The following is a 27,779-nucleotide window of genomic DNA, read 5'->3' on the forward strand; positions in this document are numbered from 1 at the left end:
CATAATCCCTTCCAGGCTACCGCCTGGTAGAGGTAACGACAACTATGATTATTTCAATAATAGTGATTTCACTATCCCTGGAGGGGAAAGTGTAAGTAAGTGAGAGTTAAGCTTGATATATATATGGACATATGGACAGTAGATGAGGTACAGATTACACACCAATTATGAATGACAGATAAATATACAATGAAGATCTAAAGTGTAAGTGTGCTATGGTCCTACAGTTAATGTGATAAAAAAAATTGGAAGCAGTTTACTTACCATGGCATATTATTACCATGGTATATAGTAAAACTGGTAACTGCCTCATCCCTACTGAATAACTTTGCAAGAAATGCCGGGTACTAAGAAAGTAGAAATGGACTCTAAAATGAGTGTCATCTGACTTAGTGTTCGTGTTAATCTTTAAATTTTGTACAGTAAATGTATTGTAGCACTTAATTCACATTAACAGAATAATGCTTTTTACATTTCCTGTCTATGTATAGATTTATGATCGTTTATTTACGAATCAAGAAGAAGTTTGGTACATCTGAAATATGAAAAACGAGGGCACAGATAACAAAGAGTGAATGAGAGTCGCCAGTCGCTCTTGCCACTGAACCGGGTTCCCTTGACTTGACACACACCTTGTGCAGCAGGTTCTCCTTCTGCGTCTGGCTCTGTCGGAGCTTCTTAAGGAGAACCAGGCGAGCCTCCTCCAAACGTAACTCCTCCTTCAATGCCTTGATCACCGCCTGACGCTCTTCCACACTCTTCCCCTATGCACACACACACACAATTTTTTAAGATGCCTGGAGATTTTTTCATTTATATAGGCGCATACACATACTCATACACATATGTATATATACATACATTATATATTTACATATATATACACACACATACATACATACATATACACACACACACATATATATATATAGTATATACACACACACACACACACACACACACACACGCATACATATATATATATATATGTGTGTATATTTGTGTCGGCCCTGTGATGGCATGGCGGCCTGTGCAGGGTGTCTCCTCGCCTTCCGCCCAATGACTGCTGGGATAGGCTCCAGCATCCCCGCGACCCTGAGAGCAGGATAAGCGGTTTGGATAGTGGATGGATGGATGGATGGATATATATATATATATATATATATATATATATATACACACACACACACACACACGTGTGTATATGTATATGTATATATATGTATGTGTGTGTATATGTATATATATATGTGTGTGTATGTATATATATGTATGTATACACACACACACACACACACATATATATATATATATCCATGAATATGTGTATATATGCAGAGGCTTATGCACATATTTACATACAAACACATAGGTTTACACACAAGTCTATAGGGGGTGTCACGAATTCATTTCTAAATCTAAAGTCGATCAAAATGGGCTTTCGGAATAAAAAGCAGTATCAGGATTCTCCCTGTGTTTTTTTTTCTGTCCACCCCCGCTTACTTGCATGTGTCCGGCACGTGTCCGGAAAAAAAAAAAAACCCTTCAAAGATGACAGCGCAGCGTGCAGCTGCACTTTCTGAGACACCATAGCCAATGAAGGAGTCAGAGATGACGGAGAAACAACAAAGTGGGAAATCCTCCTGCTTCCCTGCAGTCACCAGTGGGGCAACACGTTGCCTTCCCTGTGATTTATGTCAACAACAAAACTCACCAGCTGACTGGTGAAATAAGTTATTGTTACATTTTAAATAAATTATTGAAATCTGACCATATGGCTTAAGCGTGGTGCATTCAAAAAAGGAACATGGCAGTGATATCACACTTGATACCATGTAGCCCATCTTTTTAAAGAGGAATTTAAAAACATACATGACAGTTGTCAGGGCATAAAACCAATGATGCGTTGATCTTTACAACTCAACATGCGATAGTCTAACAACGACTAGCTGTTTGCAGCACCGCAGCATGGCCGTCATATCGGTATTCAACAGACACACACGGACACACACAGACACATATACACAAACACACACACACACAGTAGTACCTTGAAGATGTCCATGCTGGCAGTCCTCAGGTTGTCTTGTGGTTTGCAGGGTCCTGAGGGACTTGACACTTCATTGTCCGATAGGACAATAACATCAGGAGACGCTGTTTGATGCTGTCTGTCCATATCACTGAGCACGTGCACACACACACACACACACACACAGACATACACACAATCAGTATAACCACTTGCCCTAACTGTGTGTGTACACACACATACACACACACACACACACACACACATATATACATATATCTCACCTCCTCTTGGCACTCATGTCTACTGGCTCCTCCGCCATGTTCTCCTTTCCACTCTTTCCCATTGGCAGACCATGAGACACGCCCCCAGACGAGGAAGCTCTTAGGCTCCCATTGGTCCTCTCGTCATAAGGCCCAACTCCCAGCCCAGAGGTCGCGGCTGGTGAGCCCTGGTGGTGGTGACCCTTGAACTCTGCCGCTGAGGGCTGGAAGGAGGCTAGGTCCTTTCGTTTGAGGAAGGCCAACATCTTGAGACGTTCCATGGCCTGGTGGCCCTCCAGCTTCAAACGCTTCGACACAAGCTCCTCCCTCTCAGCGCTAACGCCGCCTCCTCCGACCACGCTCCCCACCGGCAGGGAGGAGAGAGAAGAGGATGAGGAGTCCAGACCTCGCTTCAGCAAACTCAGCCTCACTGCCTCCTCATTCAGCCGCTCCATCACTGAGGAGAGGAGAAAAAAGGAGAAGAGGAGGCGCTACAGGTGAATAGAAATCAGTCTGATTGACAGATGAGGATGCAGTCTGAGCCTCGTCTTACGTTTCAGCCTTGGCTTTAGAAAAATGTCGATTTTAGGGTTGGAGAGCAATGGGGGACACCGCCAGTTTGAAATCAGTTGATAGTTTATGTCCTCTGACCTCCGAATCACCAGTATACATCACCAATCAAGACAGCAGCCCTGAACATTTCGACCCAAAGAGGTCCGGCGGAGTTGCCATGATGTCCATTATCCGCAGGTTTGATTAGTTAAAACAGCTCAAACAGACAAGAACGGGAAAAAAGAGAAAGAGACAAAGAGCAAGAGGGAGAGAGGGAAAAGAAACGGCAAGAGGCAGACGCATAGATATCAACGTATAGCTCACATACGTACATGACTGCTGTACAAAGCAGTTAGATGATGACTTAAACATGTGGAGCGGAGGTGACAGAGTTCATATGTCCTCTATTTATCCCGCTCACACACACTCAGCTCTGTCTGTGTGGCGGCGTAACTATATATATATGTATATGTGTGTGTGTGTGTGTGTGTATTTATATGTATGTGTGGTGAGTCATGGCTCTAAGCAGGCGTGGTTGAGGACAGAAGCATGTTAGGTTGCACCACAGGGGATGATTTGCACCAATGAGACGCACGAAGATGTAGAGGAGGAATGATAATTGGCTGACGGACGCTGAAGGGGGGCGGGGACTGGACTGGTTCTAATTAGAGCACAATAGGTCGTTAGTTACACATTTGTACCGAGAGAGAAGGCGAGAGAGACACGGCGAGAAAGACAAAGAGACAGAGAACAACACACAAATCAATGCATGTGTGTTTGTGTGTGTGTTTTGAGTGTGTGTTACATAATCTGCAACACATTCGAGCCTCCCTCTCGTTCCCTTCCCCCACCCAGTTCACAGCCAGATCGCTCTCTCTCTCTCTCTCTCTCTCTCTCTCTCTCTCTCTCTCTCTCTCTCTCTCGCTCCCTCTCTCTCTCCCTCTCTCTCTCTCTCCCTCTCTCTCTCTCTCTCTCTCTCTCTCTCTCTCTCTCTCTCTCTCTGGGCCTACAGCCAGACGACAGAGGAGTCAGCCGCCTCCATAACAAGGAGGAGGGAGGGGGGCACTAAAATGGAGGGATGGCAGAGTCTCTCTATCACATACACACACACACACACACACACACACACACACACACACACACACACACACACACGCAAGGATTAGATTGGGGGAAGGTTGAGGTGGTGCTGAGAAAATACGCTGGGCCTCATTTTTCAGTAAAAATGTGTGTGTGTGTGTGTGTGTGTGTGTGTGTGTGTGTGTGTGTGTGTGTGTGTGTGTGTGTGTGTGTGTGTGTGTGTGTGTGTGTGTATGCACATTTTCTTAAACAAATGTTCAAACTAAAATTTCCTGCTGAATTCATACCCATGTGAGTATGCTGACAAATACCAGCCGGGGTTGAAATGAAATGGTTCGGTCTAAGAATGGTGGAAAGAAGAAGGAGAACTGCACTCAGACAAAGCAGTTGATCTGTGAGACGTGTTCCTGCTCAGACAAACAAAAGGTGTCTGCTGATGACGTCTTAATGCGCACACGAATATAATCTATGACACCGGCGGTTATACAGCCCCGCTTTACTGCAGTTTGTTCCAATGGGTCACGCCGTATCCTATTTGCATAGGTACAAATTATAGCCTGTATTACTACCACCCATGGTATTTAGCACATTAGGGAGTTACGGCTCATAGATGGTTGTGGTAAACCAGAATGATGGGTCATCTCCCTCTGAAACATCTGAGCGTTCAAAAATCCAAGTACTGAAAGAAGCTGAATGTGAGCAGGAACGATAAAGGATCTTTGTGTTGGTGGAATGAGGTCTGGTTCTAAAGTGACGCGGCATCAGTAGAAGACATCTCAGTCCAAAGAACCGACTCTTGTGAACTTATCCTGGAAACCAAATGAGACCGCCAAAAACTTACGTAAATACTGTCTGTGTCGTTTGTCATCCTGTTTTGACAAATGAAGCCCTTTGTGTTTATTCAGGTTTGGTACAGATTAAACCAGTAACCATGGTAACGCCTATCCTATAGTAGTACAATCTACAGCGGTAAAACACAATAACATATATCCTGTATTAGTACAGTCCACAGCAGTAGCCACAGTAACATTTATCCTGCAATGGTACAGTCTACAGCAATTACCATGGTAACATCTGTCCTGTATTAGTACAGTCCACAGCAGTAGCCACAGTAACATTTATCCTGCGATGGTACAGTCTACAGCAATTACCATGGTAACATCTGTCCTGTATTAGTACAGTCCACAGCAGTAGCCACAGTAACATTTACCCTGCGATGGTACAGTCTACAGCAATTACCATGGTAACATCTATCCTGGATTAGTAAAAGTCTACAGCAATTACCATGATAACAGCTAGCCGGTACGTAGTACAGTCTACATCAGTAACCATAGTAACATCTACTCTGTAGTTGTACAGTATACAGTGGTGTAGTAGTAAATTCTACAGCAGTAACCACTGCAACAGCTATCCTGTCATAGTGCGGTATATATACTATACTATGACAGATGTTAGTGTTACCAGATGTTACATATACTGTATATATGCAGTCTATGTTAACACACAAACACACACATATAAACACCCATACACACACAGAACACACACACACACACACATACACGGCACACACAACACAAATATATAGATGCCGCAAACACAATTATATTTACACAATCCACACACAGACACAAACATAATCCACACATAAAAAAACCACACACACACACACACACACACACACACACACACACACACTACACACCCATAGACGCATACACAACACACATGCACACACACACATACAAACACACGCACACCGATACATACAGACTCATGCCAACATAAGGCTCCTTTGTTTCTTGCCCCCCTCCCCCGTCTTCCTTTTCCAGCTGTGCCAACAGACCACCCATCTAAAGAACCCCTACAGTTTAACACCGATTCACTGTATATTCCAACACCAGTTCACTGTATATGCTAACTAACACTAGTTCACTGTATATACTAACAGTAGTTCACTGTATAGTAATACCAGTTCACTGTAAATATCAATATCAGTTCACTGTATATACTACTAACACCAGTTCACTATATAGTAATACCAGTTCACCATATTCTCCAACACCAGTTCAATGTATAGTAATACCCAGTCCACCAGTCCGGCTACTGGTGAAAGCCAGACTGGTGAAAGTGGATGTCAAAAGTCAATTTTCACAAGCTCCAGCTGACATAATCTACGACAAGCACGGATTTGTAAGTTCATGTTATTTTCTTTCTCCACTTGGACACACAAGCTCAATTAGTGTCATTTGTATTTTAATTTTGCCATATCAGTGATATATTATCGCTGAAATAAATGGGTGATAACAGTCTCCTGAACCGACTAGTAGGTTTAGTAGGCCCCTACTAGCCCATATATTTGGGACAGATGTGTGATGATAACTCCTATTCAACAGACTGATAACATTCAAACCAGGTAGTGAGTTTATTAACCAGTGGTAAAATTCCCTCACCGCGGCATCTCTAAGTGGAACTATCACACGAACTGCGTGGAATACTCACTGATGGCTCGCTGTCTGTCACATGTACGTGCGTAACTCAGGTGCTCGCTACAAAAGGTGACAAAGAGCCGACAGACATCCATCCATTATCCACACCGCTTGACCTGCTTTCAGGGTCGCGGGGATGCTGGAGCATACCCAACGGTGTCTCTGCATCAGGGGCTGGTGGGACCTGGCCCCACCAGAAGTAGCCATTGCACAACATGATCAATAATTCAACGTTAATGTAGCGAATTCAGGGGCCGCCGGGATTCCGTCACGGCCGGCAACCGAACCCAGATAGCTCGGACCACGGGCAACTGCGCTAACCAGTCAACTAAAGGGTCCAACCCGTTAGCCAAGGGCTAGCGAGTCTAGTCATCCGTGGTCTTTACACTGCCCTCCCTCCTTTGGGAGGCACGTTCCCGCGCTTCAGCATATCAGCTCCCTCACGCTTCCGATGGCCTCACGGTCTCTCCATCCCAGCTCTGACACCAATGTAGCGAATTCTGGGGCAGCCAGGAATCCGTCGCAGCCGGGAACCGAACCCGGATAGCCCGGACCACGGACCATCAGTCAACTAAAGGGCCCGACCCGTTAGCCAAGGGCTAGCGAGTCTAGTCATCCGCGGTCGTTACATTAACAACATTTTTTTTCTTTGTATCTAACATTGCTGCGTGTTTATCACATATGACAACGGTAGAGCTGTCCGATACATTCCCGAATATCTTCCTGTACCTGTGGCGTAAAGGTCAGTACTTCCAGCAGTCTTGGTTTGGTGAGCATGGGAAGGGCCCGTCAGCATTCGTTTAACCAAGTGAGCAGTTGAAAACACTGAGCTGTGGGGCACGATCATGTTGGCCCCAAGCTGACAGCACCCAATAAAAGACAATAGAATGAATGACATAGGTCAAGACGTTTAGTAGACATGCAGGGGTAGGCAACATGGTCCAGAAAGGCCCGGTGTGGGTGCAGGTCTTTGTTCCAACCAAGCAGTTACACACCTGATTCTATTAGTCAACCAATAGTCTTTGCTAAGGACCTTGATTTGTAGACTCAGGTGTGTTAACTCCTTGGTTGGAACAAAGACCTGCACCCACACCGGACCTTTCTGGACCATGTTGCCTATCCCTGGACAGCATCGCCGTTGCTACACGCAACACCATTTCACACCCCATATGGGATGGAGCAACGGAGGTTAAATGCACTTGCTATGCTATCAACTGAAAATGAATTCATTCATGGATTGCTGAACTTCGATACAAAAGTTACTGACAAGTTTGCCCAGATGAAAGATCGTCATGCATCATTTCTTTTTCAAGCAATTAACGTCACTTGTGAGTCTATTTTGCATTATTACAAGGCGCATTATTTGGATGATCCGCTGTGGCGACCCCTAACGGGAGCAGCTGAAAGAAGTAGTAGTAGTAGTAGACAAGGCGTGTTATTTGGCTGTAGGTTAAGGCCCGGAAAGCAATGGGTTTCCATCCATCCATCCATTATCCAAACCGCTTATCCTGCTCTCAGGGTCGCGGGGATGCTGGAGCCTATCCCAGCAGGCATTGGGCGGCAGGCGGGGAGACACCCTGGACAGGCCGCCAGGCCATCACAGGGCAGCAATGGGTTTACGTGCTCTGAAATGTTGCTTTGGATGTGCCATTACAGTTGCTGACCACAATGACCGTATACTGCTTGACAGGGGTTAAATTGGGCCGGGGGTGTCCGGCGCTCAGCACCGCCACATAATACCTCAGATGTCATCAGGCGGCGTTAAGCACTGACCAAAAAAGAATTATTCATAGATTTTTACCCTGCCTTTATTGTTAAAAGAATACATATATTACATTTGGCCATTCAAATAAGTAACCATTCGTGTTTTTTTTTCGAGTTTAAAATGACGTTGCATCATCACTTTCAACGGTCAGCAGCGAGCTGACGGTCGTATCCACCAGCTCCGACTCACGCGGGACCTGGAGAAGGCGCACCCCCGGGAATAATGGCCTGTTACCATCATGAGTTTATTAACTGGTGGGGGAATGTCCTCACCGTGAGGTAGGAGTGAGTATACCACACTTGTTCCAAATGGGTGTATGTGTGGATCTCACCGTTGGTACTGCCTCCCGTTGTGGAGCGGAACTTGTCCGCCAACCCGGACATGCAGTCACAGGGCTGCAGTTAGAGGACGTGGCTTTCGACAACGCTGGTACCGTCCTGTGCGACATCTCCGCGGGTCAGCCCCAGCCCGCCATTCCCACTGGATGGAGGCAGTGTGTTTTCGATACTGTCCATGGCCTCTCCCACCCAGGCAAAAGGCCATCTCAGAGACTGGTGGTGGCGAAATTCATCTGGCACTGGCTCAAAAAAGAAGCCCACCCGGCGCAGCTCCCGGTGCCCAAAAGGAGGTTTGACCACATAAACATGGACCTGGTGGGCCCCCTGCACCCCTCCCATGAATTTACTTACCTCCTCACAATGGTGGACGGGACGACTCGATGGCCGAAAGCCGTCTCACCGTTGTTGATGACATCCACCAAGGTACCCCGGGTATTCATTGGGACCTGGGTCGCCCGGTTCGGTACCCCATCTGACTTCTCCTCTGACCGGAGCTCGCAGTTGATGTCTGAGCTCTGGAACGCAGTCGCAGAATATGTCCTCACATTGATGTGGTTGAGTCTGCTCCTTGTATTCAGTCTGTTTTGCAGTAGCCTCGCCAAGGTGCTGATATCCAGGAAAGCATTGACCTCCAGCTGCTGCAGACACACAAAAACCTTAACCAGGTCCAGCAGCTCCTCATCCACTATCTCATGGCAGTTGTTCAGGTCCAGGCTTAGACGCTGCAGGCTGTGTCTGTACTGAGGCAGCATGTCAGAGAAAACGGGCTTGGTGCTCCAGTCGCCATTAGGGAGGTAGCAGGCTCTCATGTAGTAGTGTGAGCGGTATCTAGGAAGTAGTATCCTGGCCAGTTGGTCTGTGTTGACCACTTGCACCACACTGATTTTGACATGCAAATCTGGGCAGGTTGATGCCAAACTTGCCCATGAACAACCACTCGCCACCTGTCCATGGGGTTCATCCATAATACACTTTAAAGACAACCTTCTCAAGGTACAGGTGCCTCGTCTGGGGTAATGACCCCGTGACATCTTTTGATGGTCCATGGCTGTGTGGCCCAAACCCAACAGCAACTCATCTGAAACATGAATAACAGATCCAGATTGACAAGGCCTCGCATGCTCTGAAGGATACGGGGCAGGTCACGGTTTCGGTGGATTTGCAGCACACTGGAGAAAAACCCCTCCAGGTTTAGAGAGGAGATTCCTGAATGTGCTGGGAGGTGCCTTTGGGAAATGGACAAGTTTGAGAGTAACTCCAGACCCTGACTCTGCATGTTGCACATCCCCTCCAGGTTTATGGAGGTGAGCCTTTACACTTGGTGTTGAAGTCTCGGATCACCTTGATGTTGGTGACAGCACTGAAGGGGCCGAACATTTGCCAGAAGATTCGCTCGTCTACATACTGGCCTAGCTTGGCCAGGCTCGTCGCACGTCCGTGGTGAACTCCGAATGGTGTTTCATTTTCAGAACCACACACAAACAACCACCAGTTGTTATCAATAAACATCTTTGAAGATAACATCCTTGCATTCTTACTGATGCACCACAGTGGTCACATACTCCCAACCAGATACAAAGTTACGGTCCAAGCTATCAATCCTTGACTACACACACTGTTGGTCTGATATTCCCACTAAACAATGTCTCCTCTATCAACATTGATATTTTAGCCAACTGCTGTAAACTTAACTACAAACCAGCGACCACGGTTATTCATTATTGTCAAGTATTTTAGTTTTAAAGCAAGGCAAGCTCATCATATCCTCAGACAGCCAAGTAACTTATTTTAGCTAGCTAGGTATGGCAGTAATATCAGCAGCCAGGGCCATTTTGCTTGGTTTAATTTTGTGACTAAATTCATGTGAACCATCCTGTTAATCAAATTAGGCTGGAGGCCAGTATGTAGCATATAGTTGGATGGCAAGGTAGGGAGAAGCATAGGTCAGAAACTGACAGGTTTAATAACAGAATTTAAACTGTTCTGATATTCTGCATAAACAATGTTTCGATTTTACGAAATGAGAATAACGCAACATAGTTTGTGGCTAACCTATGGTAGTTGTTACACAAAGCTAGCTGGCAAGCTCTCGTTCGAGTTAAACTGTCAAGCAAGAAAGCATGTATTGAAATCCATGCACACACACATGCAGTCATGGCCACCCTGAAACCAGAGACCCCCCCTCCCCCATATAACAAATCCCAATTTAATCCCTGATGATACGAGTTCACTGTAATTACTAACATCAGCTCATTGTATATATTAATACCACTTCACCATATATACTAATACCAGTTCACTGTATATGCCAACACTAGCTCACTTTTTAATATACCAACACAAGTTCACTGGATATAGTAACACCAATTCACCATATACACCGATCAGCCAAAACATTAAAATCACTGACAGGTAAGTGAATAACATTATCTTGTTACAATGGCGCCTGTCAAGGGGTGGGATATATTAGGCAGCAGGTGAACAGTCAGTTCTTGAAGTTGATGTGTTGGAAGCAGGAAAAATGGGCAAGTGTAAGGATCTGAGTGACTTTGATAAGGGCCAAATTGTGATGGCTATACGACTGGGTCAGAGCATCTCCAAAACTTGTGGGGTGTTCCCAGTATGCAGTGGTCAGTACCGACCAAAAGTGGTCCAAGGAATGACTGGTGAACTGGCGACAGGATCATGGGTACCCAAGGCTCACTGATGGGCATGGGGAGCGAAGGCTAGCCCGGCTGATCCGATCCCACAGAAGAGCTACTGTAGCTCAAATTGCTGAAAAAGTGAATGCTTGCTATGATAGACAGGTGTCAGAACACACTGTGCATCGCAGCTTGCTGCATATGGGGCTGCATAGCTGCAGACCGGTCAGTGCCCATAATGACCCCTGTCCACCGATGAACGCACCTACAATGGGCATGTGAGTGTCAGAACTGGACCTTGGAGCAATGGAAGAAGGTGAACTGGTCTGATGAATCATGTTTTCTTTTACATTATGTTGATGGCTTGGTGCCTGTGCATCGTTTACCTGGGAAAGAGATGACACCAGGATGCACTGTGGGAAGAAGGCAAGCCGGCGGTGGCAGTGTGATGCTCTGGGCAATGTTCTGCTGGGAAACCTTGGGTCCTGGCATTCATGTGGATGTTACTTTGACAAGTACCACCTGCAGTTGCAGATCTGGTACACCCCTTTATGGCAACGGTATTCCCTGATAGCTTAGCCTCTTTCAGCAGGATGATACGCCCCGGCACACAGCAAAAATCGTTCAGGAATGGTTTGAGGAACATGACAGCTCAAGGTGTTGCGTTGGCCTCCAAATTTCACAGATCTCAATCCGACTGAGCATCTGTGGGACGTGCTGGAAAAACCAGTCCAATCCATGGAGGCCCCACCTCACAACTTAGAGGACTTGAAGGATCTGCTAGTAATATTTTGGTGCCAGATACCACAGGACACCTTCAGAGGAGTCCATGCTTTGACAAGTCAGAGCTGTTTCGGTGGCACGAGGGGGGCTGACACAATATTAGGCAAATGGTTTTAATGTTTTGGCTGATCGGTGTATACTAGCACCTGTTCCCTGTACATACTAACTACCACCAGATATATCAACACCAGTTCATTGTGTATGCTAAGACTAGATCACTGTGTGTGTGTACATTTTACATATATATATATATGCACACCAGCTCACTACATTTTCTAACACCAGTTCACTGTATACCAGGGATAGGCAACATGGCCCAGAAAGGTCCGGTGTGGGTGCAGGTCTTTGTTACAACCAAGCAGTTACACACCTGATTCTATTAGTCAACCAATAGTCTTTGCTAAGGACCTTGATTTGTAGACTCAGGTGTGTAACTCCTTGGTTGGAACAAAGACCTGCACCCACACCGGACCTTTCTGGACCATGTTGCCTATCCCTGCTGCATACTAATACCAGTTGAACATACACTATAATAGTTGTTCACCATAAAGATGAATACCATTCACTGAATATTCCAGTAGTGTTTATTCTAGTAAAAAGAGTTGGTTTTATTTGAGAGAACATGTCATAGTATTGTCTGATATGTGGAAAAACCTCAGTAAGTAGTGATATGTATAGTCTATTGTCTATATGTGGCTTGATATATCCACCCATCCATCCATTAACCAAACTGCTTATCCTGCTCTCAGGGTCGCGGGGATGCTGGAGCCTATCCCAGCAGACATTGGGTGGCAGGCGGGGAGACACCCTGCACAGGCTGCCAGGCCATCACAGGGCTCACGGCATGAAACAGGCTTGTACTGCCTCATAAAGAATTTACTTGACTCACTGGATTATATATATATATATATATATATATATATATATATATATATATATATATATATATATATATATATATATATATATATATATATATTCTATTGTCTATATGTAGAAATGTGTAGTTACATTATGTACATTAGTATGGCATACATGCCCCCCCCCCCTTTTCTCTGAATTGTACTTGGCCAATTACCCCACTCTTCCGAGTCATTCCGGTCGCTGCTCCCTCCCCTCTGTCAATCCGGGGAGGGCTGCAGACTACCACATGTCTCCTCCGATACATGTGGAGTCGCCAGCCGCTTCTTTTCACCCAACAGTGAGGAGTTTCACCAGGGGGACGTAGCACGTGAGAGGATCACGCTATTCCCCCTAGTTCCCCCACCCTCCCGAACAGGCGCCCCGACCAACCAGAGGAGGAGCTAGTGCAGCAGCCAGGACACACAACCACATCCGGCTTCTCACCCGCAGACACGGCCAATTGTGTCTGTAGGGACGCCGGACCAAGCCGGAGGTAGGATTCGAACTGGGGATACCCGTGTTGGTGGACAACAGAATAGACTGCCACGCTACCCGCACGCCCGGCATACACGTTTTTGTACTGCCATCATTCATTAAGACCTACGCAGTGTACCTTGAAAAACCTAGCCCTTATCAGAGTTTTTAATAAATCTTTTTTCTTTCTGTACAGACAGTTTAGCTGATAAGAGAATTTGTTTGTAGTCTTTGTTGACTAAATGACGCAACACTTTCCACTTTAAAGATAAATTCACTGTTGTAACGTCCACTATGACGATGTACGTAGAGCTCCTGAACATAATTCAACACATCTCATCATTAACGAAATGTAAGTTACTGTACGGACATGATCCTAATCCAGGACTGTGCCCCAACTGCACACTACAAACCAATGCTCACTATGTTCTGAGTATGCAGTGTGTTCAAATGCAACGCATTTCGGAAACGCATGGCCTTTCCCTGTGATGGCCTGGCAGCTTTGTCCGGGGTGTCTCCCCGCCTGCCGCCCAATGACTGCTGGGATAGGCTCCAGCATCCCCGCGACTCTGAGAGCAGGATAAGCGGTTTGGATAATGGATGGATGGATTGATCTGGAAACTTTTGAAAAAGAAAAAAAAACCAAAAACTAATTGTGGACGGCGACAAAACCCATGGCCATGCAGCAGACCTACACTCGGCGGTGTAAAAATGTGTCTAACCTACCTTTTTTTAATTAAGTAAGAGTGGAGTAAGTAAAAGAATCAACTGTCGTCTATGGGAGTGTCTCTACCATCACAAAGGAAAATGGTCAAAAGAAAAAAAGGAATGAATGGAAAACAAACAAAACAACCCAAAGAACATTCCAGAAACTGTTTTTGTTTGCAACAGTCAGATTCTCCTTCGTCACTCCAGCAAGAAACGATGAGTAACTTCCTTTACTATCAAAGCAGTACACTGCGAAGTACATAGCAAATACTATATAGTGGTAGTGTATGGTAGGGACTGGGGACACAGCCCAGATCAATGAAAAGTGTATCTACAGCAGCCCGGGAGGGACAACTTGTTAATTTGACTAACCGTCTTTGGTGCCAATCCGTCACACACGTCTTTCATGTTTGTGACAAACTACTAACTACGTTTAAGTTACACTTTATTAATCCACGTGGGGAAGTTATTCCTCTGCATTTGACCAATACTAGCTTCTTTGGAGCAGTGGGCAGCCCCAGTGCAGCACCCAGGACCGACCTCAAGGCCTGAGGCGAGTGTCTTGGTCTTCATATCTGATACCTAACACGTCTTCGGGATGTGGGAGGAAATCCACATGATGCTGGGAAAACACGCAAACTCCACACAGAGAGATCCCGGACTCGAACCCGGAGACTCTTTTTCTTGTGAGTTAATAGTGCTAACCACTACCCAACGATGCCAACCCTCAGAGGTCAGAGGTCAGAATCCCAATCAGGTGAGGTCTTCTTGTGTGGCTCAATGACATTTAGGGAGAGCAGATGTTTGCTGTCCTCGCTCTCTCTCTCTCTCTCTCTGACACACACACACACATTTACAGAGCCAGTGATTGACATGAGAAAATGGTATCTATGGAAACTGGACTCCAACCATCACACTTAAACAGTTAACAAGATGATTCTGTCTATCCCAGACCAGTCCGATCTATCTGCAGATTTACAGATCCACTCCCATCTGTGTAAAGGGAACATCATATCTCTCGCTCTCTCTAACACACACACACACACACACACACACACACACTCCTGCCAACAGGACATGCCACACGGACCGACTTAGGGCTCCGCCCACTGCCAAGTACTTCCAAACCGGTTGCTGAGGCAACCACGGGCAGTCTATTTATAGATCACACTACTAATCAATTTAATTTCTGCAGAGAGAAAGCGAAAAACAGAAGAAAGGAGCGTCTCCATGATGATCAATACATCTACCCTGTGGTCACACGTTCCTTCCCTACCGTAAGGGAACAGAACTCCCAACCCTGACTGAATGTACAATCTTGGATATAGGGGACAATTTTGCCCCAGTCGTCAATTAGGCTGGGGCATCATTCATGTTTTTGGCTCCTCCCGCAGGCCTCCAGGGCCCACCTCCATCCAGCTTTACAGCTACACAGCATCATGTTGTCATGGTGACGTGGCTGGACCAATAACAGAGCAGATCACCAGGCTGGTTAGAGAGCCAGATTCTACCTCAGTGCTATAGAGCAAAGCCACCTGACCAGATGATGACATGGTCCAAACTGCTCACAGGTCAGGCACCCACTATCCTCAGCTAACACCCACTAACATTGGCTAATAGCCACTAACATAAGCTAATACCTGCTAACATCAGCTAACATTTGCCAGCATCCTTTAACATCAGCTAATGACCACTAACATCAACCAACCTCCACTGACATCAGCTAACATTTGCCAACATCCTTTAAAATCAGCTAACGACCACTAACATCAACCAACCTCCACTGACATCAGCTAACATTTGCTAACATCCTTTAAAATCAGCTAACGACCACTAACATCAACCAACCTCCACTGACATCAGCTAACATTTGCCAACATCCGCTAACATCAGGCCAGATCTGTGAAAATTCACTTACACCACCTAATATTTGCTAATATCCACGAACATCCACTAACATCTGTTAACATCAGCTAACATTTGCTAACATCCAATGACATCAGCTAACATCCGCAAAAATTCACTAATATCTGTGAACATCCACTAACATCAGCTAACATCCGCTGATATCCGCCAACCTTTGCTAACGCCAAGCAGCCATCCTGAGAAACCATCAGCCTGGTTCATTCTGACTGTCAGACCTGAGAGAGACTCGGTCACCATGAGGCCAGGAGAACCAGGCCACCTAGCAAGCACCGTCCCATAACTCAACACCGCAACAACAAAGAAAGTTCAAAGCCAAAAAGAAAAGAAAAGAAAGAAAGACTGACTTTTAGTTCATCATATTAACGTGTTAATCCTTATTTTAGCAGGCAGCTGAGAACAGAAAACATCTCCACGTAGGATGTAATAACTTACCAACCACATACAAGAATACTGGCGGTCGCTTCCCAGCCAGAAAGTTTGTGATCCAAACAGATCTGAGTTTAGGGTTCCTTTGCAAGAAACAGCAGAGAGTAAATGACGGGATTATTTCCTTCTTCCTTCTGGAGCTGGAGACATGTTTGTCTCTCTGATGGACAGTTTCACAGAGAATGAATGGTCTATGTGTTCACTGATTTCAGACTGTAATGAGTCGACTGACCCAACTGAAGAACTCATTTCTTAAACCGAGGCACATCCTACTTCCAGCCCTATTTACTCCCATTTCCAGTACCGTTTCATTGAAGACAGATTTTTTTTCAGACGAGAGAGACAGAGAGAGAGAGTATAAAACGTTAAAAATAGGTGGATTAAAGGTGAAGCGGTCTTAATAAAAAAAATGAAAGTGTGCAAGTTTAAAAGTTGATGTCTGGGCCTTTAAGGTGGTACTGAAATTCAATCAATTTAACGATTTTTTTTTAAAAAATGGCATGATCCAACGAGGCACCCCCAAACGTCAAAGATCAACTAATGTAAGATTTAGACGTTATAACCTCGAACTGGATGTCAAAATCCTAATGAAATGGCCTAATTGGCCTGACGTGACAGCAGACAGTGGTCCTGATCTTTCGGATCAGAGTCCTTTCTTCTCGTCTGCGTAATGCTGTCATGAAGAACAGGGTGGCCATTTGCATGCATACCAAACAAGTTGAGGGGGTGAACGCGTCTCCTCGACGTAAATGGCTGATGCCGAACACTTCATTTTATTGTGACATCTGCCCACTGGCCGCGGTGCCGAGCAGCCCGCCGTCTGGACCCACACACAGTCGTTTTAGCACGGAAATGAAGAACCGGACTGGTACCGGGAGATAGATCGGTGGGGGTTTTTTTCCTCCTCCTCTCCGGTCTCCGGGTTTAACCTCCAGGGGATCGCCATTAAACAATAAGCGCATTTTTTTTTTTTGCGTTTATGTATCAATATGATCCGCGCGCGCACCGCGGCTAATTGTTACAGTGTGGCCACTATGCAACGTTAAAACACATAAAATACCGCATCCCCTAACGTAAACCACATATATCCACCAAATCCGCTTTATTAAAACAGAAAACAACCCAGCCGGAGTCCTCTATCAGCCGGTAAAAACGGCCGGCGGCGTACCGTTATACTCCGGCTCCCGTACCGCCCGATGCTCCCCCCGGTACCGGGCCGGTACCAGAACCATCCGCACCAGAGCAGGGCGGAGGTTCTGGTTCTGTCCTGGTTCACACAGGCCGCGACCAGTCCCCGCTCTCACCTGACTGGGCCTCACCTCGCAGGTTCCGCTGGATCCGGGCAGATCCACCCCGGCCGGTCCGCTCCGGTGCCGGCAGCAGAAACAAAAGCCCGCCGATCGGTCCCGACAGGTCCCGGTTCTGTCGGTCCGCAGACACACACAGAGATTATGGGTCGGTTGTTGTGTCGGTGACGCGCCTCCCGGTGGTCCGTGGTGTTGTCGGAAGAGCAGGGCAGAAAAAAAAAGTGTGTGGCGGGGGGAGCGCGGGGGGGGGCGAGCGAGCGCGAGAGAGAGAGAGAGAGAGAGAGAGAGAGAGAATACCCTGCACACTGGAGTTTCCTATAGAAAAATAACCGGACACCCACCACTTTCCGTTTTCTCCAGTAGATAGACAGCTGAACGACAGACGGCCTCCTATAGGGCGCAGACGCTCATCTTAAGAATTTGGGTTTTTTTTTTTAAATACAGAAACTCAGCCATTTCCAAATGTATTGGACAACTGTTCAGAATAGGGACAATAAGTCAAACGATTGTTATACAGCCAATAAATGATTGGATATTTGTAAGGACCACCAAACGAGCTTGATTGAAAACAAAATAGAGGGACGTAACAGTGAAAATAACCCGATGTGATAATTTTCCATTGTTACAAATATCTTGCCCTCAATTCTGCTACATAGCGGCAGACGGCTGGTACTGCACATTTCATTTCCATTAGGAATAAAGAGCAGAACCTGGACGGTGTTATTCAGATCCAGGACGGGTTTTATTAGTCGCCACTAAACGAACCTCCATTGGTTTTTGAGCCCACAGCTCCAACTGGTTTACATCTAAAATGTCCGATGGCTAAATTAACCCTTACTGGAAAAGAAGGGAGACAGACTGGTTTAAGAACCCCAGTGGCCTTATTAGAAGGGGTCTGATGTCAAAACAGGGTCACCACACAGACTCGTCAGAGTATAAAATCGTTTATTAGGGATAAAGTTTGAATATAGTGTAGAAAATATATAGTAAAGTAGATGTAAAAGCTTAAAATTCTTCTAATGATACATCTTTAAAAAACCCAACTCCCTTCAGGGACAGGATTATGTGGATTTAGTGTTGATGCCGATGGTTTTACCAGATATTTCCCTTTCAGAGCTGGAAACCCCCCCCCCCCCCCCATAAAAGAATGAATCTTAAGACAGGAGGACAGACACTTAAACTCCATGACAAACACTAACACTTAAAAAGACAGGACAGAACAGAATACATTTACAGATTCTAGAGCAGATTTACACGAAGGCTGGTAATCATCAGTATTCAGGTCGGAAAGGCCAGGTGTGTGTATGTATGTGTATGATTTCTACCGCAGCCAGGCTTTACTTTTCACATGGCTTTTCAACAAGACACCAACCTATCCTTTGGTCCTCGGAGGATATTGCACTGGATCGAACCCGGGTGACTGGAATAGCCTTGATTGTGTATGTGGTGTGTATTAAGTATACAGTGAAAGTACTGATGATGCATAATACAGAAAATGAGTTCGAAGAGATGACATTAAACAGTGTATTGATACAACACTTACGGTTCAATTATTGATTAGAGAAATCTGATCCTTTTGAAGCTGAACTGCTCAGACAGCGGGTGGAAGTGAGATGTGAACACATTTTAATAAAGCAGACAGAACTCAAACTGCACTATGATGGTGGGACCCGGTTCCTAATGGCTGCTGGACAGCTAATGAGAATCGTGCCAGACTTGGTGTCTGCGATCATGATCGAATGAATGGATGGATGGTGGAAAAAGAAGATGAGCTGCTGATTAACATGTGGAATGATGAGTTGGTGCAGGGATAGGAAGTAGGAAATGGTGTCACTTTTTGAAGAATTTCTTGTTAAGGAGGAAGATGAGAAGGTTGACGTTGACTTTGGCTTTAAACATTTTCATCACTGCTACACCTTCATATTGGAGCTGTAACAAATCCTGCACACACACACGCGCACACACACACACACACACACACACACACACACACACACACACACACAGTTGAGCTTTGTGTTGATCTGAAAACATGTCCTGATTCTGTTGCAAATAGACTGCAGGTGTCTTTAAATATTCAGATATTCTGTTATAATTCAAATACACAACATTATGTCTGGCTTTAGCCCTACAGTTCCTGATACTTAGCCTGGTTTAAACAGCCATTACCCTGGTTTTACCCAGGTAGGTGGCCTGCTTTTGGCTTGCCTTGACCTAGAATTTAACCTGGTTTGACTTGCTACTTGGCCTGTGTTTGACCTGGCATTTGGCCCAGTATTTAACCTTGTTTGACCTTGTATTCGGCCTGTATTTGGCATGAATTGACCTGGCATTTGGCCTGATATTTAACTTGGTTTTTGGTTACCTGGTATTTGAGGGGAAACTGTTCCATTTCGACCCCCAAGAATCGAGCGTTAACCAGGAAGCTTCCTCTCTCCTCTGCCGGGACGAAGTCGAACACAACGTTCTTAAACCTGAAAACACACACATACACTTCCTGTTAGTACTGTACCGACACCCCGTAACATAGTAGAATGACGTGTGTGGTTGTGCGTATGCTAACTGTGTAACTGGCAGGTCCTCGATCTCAAGCAGAACTCCCTTCTCACGCAGCCGGGAGGCGCTGTATGACAGACTGGGTGATTTCTTCTTTCCTCTGGACTCTGCCTTCTTGTTGGTCTTTCTGCAGGGAGACAAGTTGCTGAGGACAATATACACAGGTGTGTGTGTGTGTATGAATTAAGTGTGTGTAAATGGACTGAGTGTGTGTGTAGATGCAGTGAGTTTTCATGTGTGTAGATTGAGTATGTGTGGATGCACTGTGTGTGTGTGTGTGTGTGTGTGTGTGTGTGTGTGTGTGTGTGTGTGTGTGTGTGTGTGTGTGTGTGTGAGCTGAGTAAAGATCAAGTCATTCTCTGTCCACATGTCTCAAAAGCCTCATCTGGCAGATCTTTAAGCATGGAGGAATATATGGTATTAACACTGCAGGAAGAAATTAAAATAGCAACCCTCCTTTTGTTTGAATGTCTTTGAATAGAGAGGAAGAGATGTGGACAGAAAAACAAGCAAACCTGTACACAATTGTCAAAGAGTTACAGTCTAACAACAGGACCTCTTACAGGTAACATAGTATCACAGTACTGATACACATGGTACATAGACAAATGACCAGGAAGTTATTACTTGGGTAACATGGATTTTGTTTGCAGGTATAATTTGAATGAAAAATGTGCACAAACTTTTTTAAATTATTTTGGCAAGTGGCCATGGTGTAATCTGGTTGGTGTGGTGAGTACTTAAACCCCTGCCTTGTCCAGTATATTCCTAAAACCAGACACCTTGTCCTGCATAATCGTCTGCAACTCTATGTGTGTGTGTGTGTGTGTGAGAGAGATATCGTATGGGGGTGTTTGTGTACAGACGTGTCTGTGGTCAGGTTGTCCAGACAGGAAGTAATGTATTGGCTGTAGAAGTCGATCTGCTGGCTGTGAAAGGCACTCTTGGCATGGAGATTATCCAGTGTCTGTCTGAACTTCACAAGTTCCACCCCGCGTCGCTGACGATATAAACGCTGATGACGAATGTCCTGGAGGAGAGATGAGGGGTGGAGAGGAGGTGTGTTTTAAAACTCGAACAGACGAAGACGTTTCCCTCCACGGCTGGGACGATGAAACCAGATATTTTATGGGTGTTTGTACCTTGGCTATCAGCTGCAGTATCTGTGTGTCACAGTTAGGGGGCGTCAGGACCCCCAGGCTCTCCAGGCGACGGAGGTTCCTCACAATCTTTCTCTTCTTCTCCTCCAGACGGAGGTTTCCATCGGCAACAAGAGACTGGTTCCTCTTCATCTTGTCAGGCGTGCGTGCATCACGCTGGACACGCCTATGAATCATCCAGTCATGCTGCACTTCCTGGATAGAACAGGAGAGAAAGAATAAAAGAAAGATTAAAAAAGAAAAATCAAACTGGGACAAACAAGTTGCGCTTCATAGGACTGGCCATATATATATGGTAGCGCTACTTGAGATGGGCCTACATTTGAGCACCTGAACCAAACAACGGAAAGCCATTTTACCGATGATGGAAACAGAGGGATGGAAAGGCACCTTTTGTGTGTGTCTGTATGGATATCTGTCCGTTTTTGTCAGCATATGTCTGTGTGTGTGTGTTTCTGCGTGTACCTGTTCATGTGAGATAGAAGCCCTCAGAACCTCGTTCAGAGAGTCTCCTGGCTGGGTCCGGATCACATCGATGATCAGCTGCTTAGTGCTATATCACACACACACACACACACACACACACACACACACACACACACACACACACACCATCTTGTTGAGGTTCATGAACAGGACTATGATTCAATAACGGGTGGAGATAAAGGGTGTGGCTAATCGAGTGTGGCACAGCGGGGTGTGGACCAGCTGTCCTGAGTTAGTCCAATTAAAGCAGGACAGATAAATCGGTTCCAAAGCCCAAACGAGGACACGCAAGAGCCAAGGAGAGAGCTATGCGGGTCCACATCCCCACAGCCTTCCTGGGCATGGGTGTGCGGGACCAGTTTATCTGTGCTGAGTTAGACTAACTCGGGATGGTTGGTCCACACCCTAACTCTGCCACACAGGTGAAGCCAACAGGTTAAGACTGCTGGCTCGGCTCGCCTACCTGAGCAGGATTCCTTTGGCATCGGGCTGGTCGTTCGAGTCTTTGAAGATGTCAAACTTGCTGGTGAGGGTGAGAGACACTTCTGTTTTACAAGAGTCCGACCCAGATTCTGCCTGGTGTCCTGCAGGCTCTCCTGAGGAGAGGAGCAAGACTGAATCAAAGCATGCAACACTATCCGAGGCTGATTAGACATGTCTGGCAGAAAACGACCCAGGTAGCACAGCAAGGCAATCCTCACAGATCATCTCAAAACAAGGAGGACAAAGAAAGCAAGGAAGAGTGTTTCCCCTAGAACGTTTTCCTATTAGTAGGCCAGGGTAGTGAGACGTAGGTATTTTGTTGACTGGGGTGACGTGGGGGTCCTCAACATTTCATTTTTGCATATCTCGCTTAAGTTTTGTTCAGTTTTTTTTTTCATCATACCAAGACTACAGTTAAACTTTTCACAGCCTTCTGTTTCGCCGTGGTCATTTTTGTCGCTATCTGGCAAAAACCACATTTCTGCAAAGGCGCCAACTTCACAGGAACTGAAAAAAATCCTTCCATCATTTTAAAACCAAACATTACATATTTGCAGGCTTTGAAACACTTCATTTGTCTGGGGACACTGAGGTATTCATAAGTCTTACATGTACAAATAAATTTGGCTTACTTGAGATAATAACTCAATTTTACGATAGGTATTTTTAACCCAACACAATAAAAAAAAAACATGTGGTATTAGCATGTGGGCACAATCTTACACAGTACACATACTACAAAAGTAAAATAGCAGAATAATGACAGTAACATATCATCTGTATATTAAAGTGAAGTGAGGCCCTTACCAACCAACTCCTGGAGGGAGGGAACTGTCCCCAAGTCCCTGAGCAGGACCAGCAGAGGGTCTGAGGGGTCTGGACACAGAGAGTCTTGGTGCTCCAACAGCAGCTACACAAACAGCACAAATACAGGCAGCTAGTTATTAACTGCAGAAACTGGCCAAATGCAGTGTTAGTTAACCGTCCACTGAAAGCCTCGCTGATGGTTTGATGTAGACCAACGCTGACCACAGAACACAGTTCATTGTGGAATGGCTGACTTCAGGAGGCGATCTTTATGCACATGGTTCATTAAAATGATCTTTCTGGGGGGCATCCGGGTAGCGTAGCGGTCTATTCCGTTGCCTACCAACACGGGGATCGCTAGTTCGAATCCCCATGTTACCTCCGGCTTGGTCGGGGGTCCCTACAGACACAACTGGCTGTGTCTGCAGGTGGGAAGCCGGAGGTGGGTATATATCCTGGTCGCTGCACTAGCGCCTCCTCTGGTCGGTCGGGGCGCCTGTTCGGGAGGGGGAGGCAGAGTGATCCTCCCACACGCTACATCCCCCTGGCAAAACTCCTCACTGTCAGGTGAAAAGAAGCGGCTGGTGACTCCACATGTATGGGAGGAGGCATGTGGTAGTCTGCAGCCCTCCCCGGATCAGCAGAGGGGGGTGGAGCAGCGACCCGGACAGCTCAGAAGAGTGGGGTAATTGGACGGGTACAATTGGGGAGAAAGGGAGGGGGGAAAAAAAAGAAAAATTATCTTTCTGATCTTCCTGCTGATCTTTCCATCCCATAAGTCTACTGATCTAGCTCTCCACTCCTGTCATCTTTCCATCCATCTAATTAACAGGGTTCTACATATTTGCTATAATTTTTTCAGAGACATGATCTATCCCTCATTGCTTTATATTGTCACAAATATGCAGCTAACATCTGCTGTTCCCTCTAGTCTCAGGCCAGACTAGTTTGACAGGGACCCCCTGAAATTTTTCAAAATTTCGTTTATTTTTTCCCCCCACTCCATCTTGCTTGATGGGCCCATGAAACAATAAGTTGAGCGCCACGAATTCAGGAGTACAGGGAACTCAACATGCCAAGCCATGATTCACTTACATGCCTGCAATGTGTGGGTTTTATATTTTGAAGTATGGACATGCCCCCTGCTGACCTTGTGTGTGTTCAGCAGCTCGCTAACAGTGATATAGATGACAGGTTTGTTGAGGATGACCAGCTCAGAGTACTCGTCCATGTTAAAACGCTCTTCTGGCTCTGGGACATCGCAGGCTGCACGCAGGAACTTCCTGTCAAAAGATGAAATGTTTGTCATGTTGACACTAGATAGAGTTAGCTGCAACATGCAAACATACTCATACTGCTCTCACCATATACTTAATAATTATTTGCTTTATCACGACATGTGGCATTTTTTACTGTGGCAAACGTTCACTTTTTATCCATCCATCCATTATCCAAGCCGCTTATCCCAAGTAGGGTGGCGGGATGCTGGAGCCTATCCCAGCAGTCATGGGGCGGCAGGCGGGGAGACACGCTGGACAGGCCGCCAGGCCATCACAGGGCCGACACATTCACACCTAGGGACAATTTCTCTTTTTATAATATTTCTCAAACCCATACCACTCATCTTTTACTTTTGTAGTTATTCAGTATAATTTTTAATACAGTGTATTCAGTTTAAGCTGTGCAGTGCTGCCAGAAGCACTGGCAGACTCGCTCAGCTGAAGTGCAGCAGTTGTGGTGGCAGGGACAGGTTAGGTTAGACTGATTTATGCAGTAATATAAAATGTGGTGAAAAAGGACATGTTTTGACATGGTAACAGGGACAGTCCATTCTATAACTGAACATTATTCTACAGCTAATATCATAATATGACTCAGCTGAACCATACTGCTCTACAACTGAACATAATTCGACAATTGCAACCACAATATGACTCAACCAGACCATATAACTCAAACATTATTGTATACTACCACTATAATCACTACATAGCAAATAACATTAAGTCTAACTGCATATCACGCAGTGCGATCTGGACTAATGAACTTTCACCCCACCTAAATTCTCCCTTTAACAACAGAAACTTGCTGCTCTGTTGTTGGTAATGATCCCTGTGAGGTCAGAGGTCATGTTGGAGTGACGCCATTGTGTCCCAGCTGACCTGAACTTGGTGTGGGTAAGGCTGATGTAATCATTCAGGACTCGCAGGTAGGAGCTGTCACCATGGAAATGTTTGTTGGCGGCGGCGTGCTGCAGCATGCGAGCGATGGAGCCCAGGATCCGCCGTTGCTCCGGTAGAAGGGCGGAGCCCGCAGTGAACTCCACCACGTCAAAACCATCCGGCGCCACTACAGCAGGGTTCATGTAGCGATAGTATACCAGGTTCCCCACAATCTGTGTAGATCAAATCAGGTTAGAGTGAGGCACCAGGGACAGTGGTCTCCTTCTACTGGCACCAACACCACAATGGTTAGGAGTCCTATTCCATTCCCATTCTATCATCTTAAAGCTTCAATCCTGGTTTTATTTGCACTGCCTGCCTCATGTGTAGATGTTTTTAAGCTGAGCGATGAAGCAGTCAGCAGTGCTGTTGTGTCAGCGCCCCCCCCCCCAAAAAAACATGGTTGAACCTAAGTTTTACTTGGCTGATTGACGTTGTACTATCTGTTCGTAAAGGTCTTATACCAGCTTGTTCTGTCATATCTGCTTGTTAGACACAACTTCCCTTCTTCAAACTCACCAGTACCTGCCATCTTCTTCCTCATCTGGCTGCTATGATGAAAAAATAAACACAATGAATCCTATAATTTTTCTTGGCAGACATTAACTATTCAATTCAGCTACTACAGAAGTCTTAACAAGTTGGATATTCCATCCAGCCATCCACTATCCGAACCGCTTATCCTGCTCTCAGGGTCGCAGGGATGCTGGAGCCTATCTGAGCAGTCATTGGGCGGCAGGTGGGGAGACACCCTGGACAGGCCACCAGGCCGTCACACAGGGCCGACATACACACCACACGCATTCATACCTAGGGGCAATTTAGTATGGCCGATCCACCTGACCTACATGTCTTTGGACAGGAAACCGGAGTCCCCGGAGGAAACCCATGCAGACACGGGGAGAACATGTAAATTCCACACAGAGGACGACCCAGGATGACCCCCGAGGTTGGACTACCCCGGGGCTCGAACCCAGGACATTCTTGCTGTGAGGCGACCGCACTAACCACTGCGGCACCATGCCACCCGGGTTGGATATCCATCATCTTCAACACATCAGTGGTGGGCAGTGCTGAAAGGGATTGGGGAATTTGTGTGTGAATCTTCAGGATTGTAACTTGATCACAAAATCCTCCAGCAGATAAACAGGAGGTAATGGTTTCTCTCACATGTAATGGAGATGCCAGTCTCCATTAATTCAGCCTTATTATTGACTACCTCAACAGACCCACTGTTGCGCCAGGCAATTTCCTGTCGCCACCTGGTCCCTCCAACTACGCCTATCTCTATCGCTATTTACTCTTCTCTGAACAAACCTCATAGCTTCACTGACCTTAATAAACTTGACCTCTACATTTCAGGAGAGCTTTTTAATTTAGTGCAGCCGAATGTGCAGCATGAAAGGCAGAGACGCCAGTTATTTTTTATGAAATATTGCATTACAGCTGTGTACATTACCGGATATAAAGCATACAACAGAATCCCAGGTTGAACGGGTTTTGCTGCCATGGAAATAAATATCTGGAGTTGCGGTGGAGAATTTTAAAGCCCTTTGTATTGTCCTGGCAAGGCCTACAGCTCAGTATGGTTATGGAAAGGGAACATGTTTCGACCTTTTGCAAAACACTGTCATGCCTTAAGCAGTCTTCAACAGTCTCTTAGCAGCAGACATGGCCATCACATCTCACTAGCATGTGTTCAGCAGCTGGATCTGAGTCATGAATCTGTATCAGCGTGAAGACAGTCACCTTATAAAGCTCCTCCTCACTGGCTTGAGGAAACTTGGCCTTCAGGGTGTCTCTCAGGATCTTGGCTGTATAACGCATCCCATATCTAAACAAAGACAGCTTTAGTTAACTCTTAAGAGTGAAATATAATTAAAGAATATTACAACTCGTGACGGGCTAATAGCTCCTGTGTTCAGCAAAGTGTGTGGTGGTATTTTAACTAAGATAGTGTGGCCCTCTGCTAGCCCTCCACTGTGTGCTAATGCATTAGCATGTAGTGTAGTGTGCAAAACAAGTATTGAACACAGATGTCAACTGGTCCCGGGCTTCTCATTACCTCATAGTTCGATCAAGTCTAGTTTTAAAGACTGGTGCTACACCCTTCAACAGCAAAGATCTCACTAATATCTTCGATAAATCCAGGAAAAAAACTATTATCAAACACAGTTACATCAGAAATCCCTAACTTTGTTGGAAAAAAAAGAAGAAAAGGAGCCTAAATTCCATCTCAGAGAGACATGTTAGTGTGTGGAGGGTGATGTTGAGACTCAGCCTGCCGCGTGCTTCCATCACGGTGCTCTTCCAAACGTTGGATAGTGTTGGAAAGCCTCTTTATGATATTTGGATTTGGGGGTTGAGCAGCTTTCTGGAG

At 45.8% G+C, this 27,779-nt stretch overlaps 2 protein-coding genes across 6 annotated transcripts in view; both read right to left on the minus strand.

The window, feature by feature from the left end:
• The window catches only part of gatad2b (GATA zinc finger domain containing 2B), a 29,040-nt gene extending 11,169 nt beyond the window's left edge, over window positions 1–17,871 (minus strand). For 4 of the 5 annotated variants that reach the window (XM_056286031.1, XM_056286029.1, XM_056286030.1 and 1 more), the window contains exons 1-4: window positions 17,698–17,871; window positions 2,314–2,749; window positions 2,051–2,180; window positions 633–764 (exon numbers count right to left, since the gene is read on the minus strand). In XM_056286031.1, the coding sequence (XP_056142006.1) occupies window positions 633–764; window positions 2,051–2,180; window positions 2,314–2,747 (696 nt within the window). In that variant the 5' untranslated portion in view covers window positions 2,748–2,749; window positions 17,698–17,871. Of the gene's footprint in view, window positions 1–632; window positions 765–2,050; window positions 2,181–2,313; window positions 2,750–17,682 lie in introns of all 5 variants that reach the window. The other variant, XM_056286028.1, reaches the window with a different exon arrangement.
• A 988-nt stretch (window positions 17,872–18,859) lies between these two features.
• Window positions 18,860–27,779, minus strand: part of iqgap3 (IQ motif containing GTPase activating protein 3) — a 32,759-nt gene continuing 23,839 nt past the window's right edge. Inside the window, exons 27-37 of the mRNA XM_056286165.1 lie at window positions 27,149–27,233; window positions 25,340–25,572; window positions 24,328–24,460; window positions 23,160–23,280; window positions 22,351–22,486; window positions 21,867–21,954; window positions 21,384–21,596; window positions 21,108–21,271; window positions 20,249–20,368; window positions 20,051–20,159; window positions 18,860–19,626 (exon numbers count right to left, since the gene is read on the minus strand). Of these exons, the coding sequence (XP_056142140.1) occupies window positions 19,516–19,626; window positions 20,051–20,159; window positions 20,249–20,368; window positions 21,108–21,271; window positions 21,384–21,596; window positions 21,867–21,954; window positions 22,351–22,486; window positions 23,160–23,280; window positions 24,328–24,460; window positions 25,340–25,572; window positions 27,149–27,233 (1,513 nt within the window). The 3' untranslated portion in view covers window positions 18,860–19,515. The remainder of the gene's footprint in view (window positions 19,627–20,050; window positions 20,160–20,248; window positions 20,369–21,107; window positions 21,272–21,383; window positions 21,597–21,866; window positions 21,955–22,350; window positions 22,487–23,159; window positions 23,281–24,327; window positions 24,461–25,339; window positions 25,573–27,148; window positions 27,234–27,779) is intronic.

This window comes from Lampris incognitus, chromosome 9 (assembly GCF_029633865.1).
Source record: "Lampris incognitus isolate fLamInc1 chromosome 9, fLamInc1.hap2, whole genome shotgun sequence".
NCBI classification, from domain to species: Eukaryota; Metazoa; Chordata; class Actinopteri; order Lampriformes; family Lampridae; genus Lampris; species Lampris incognitus.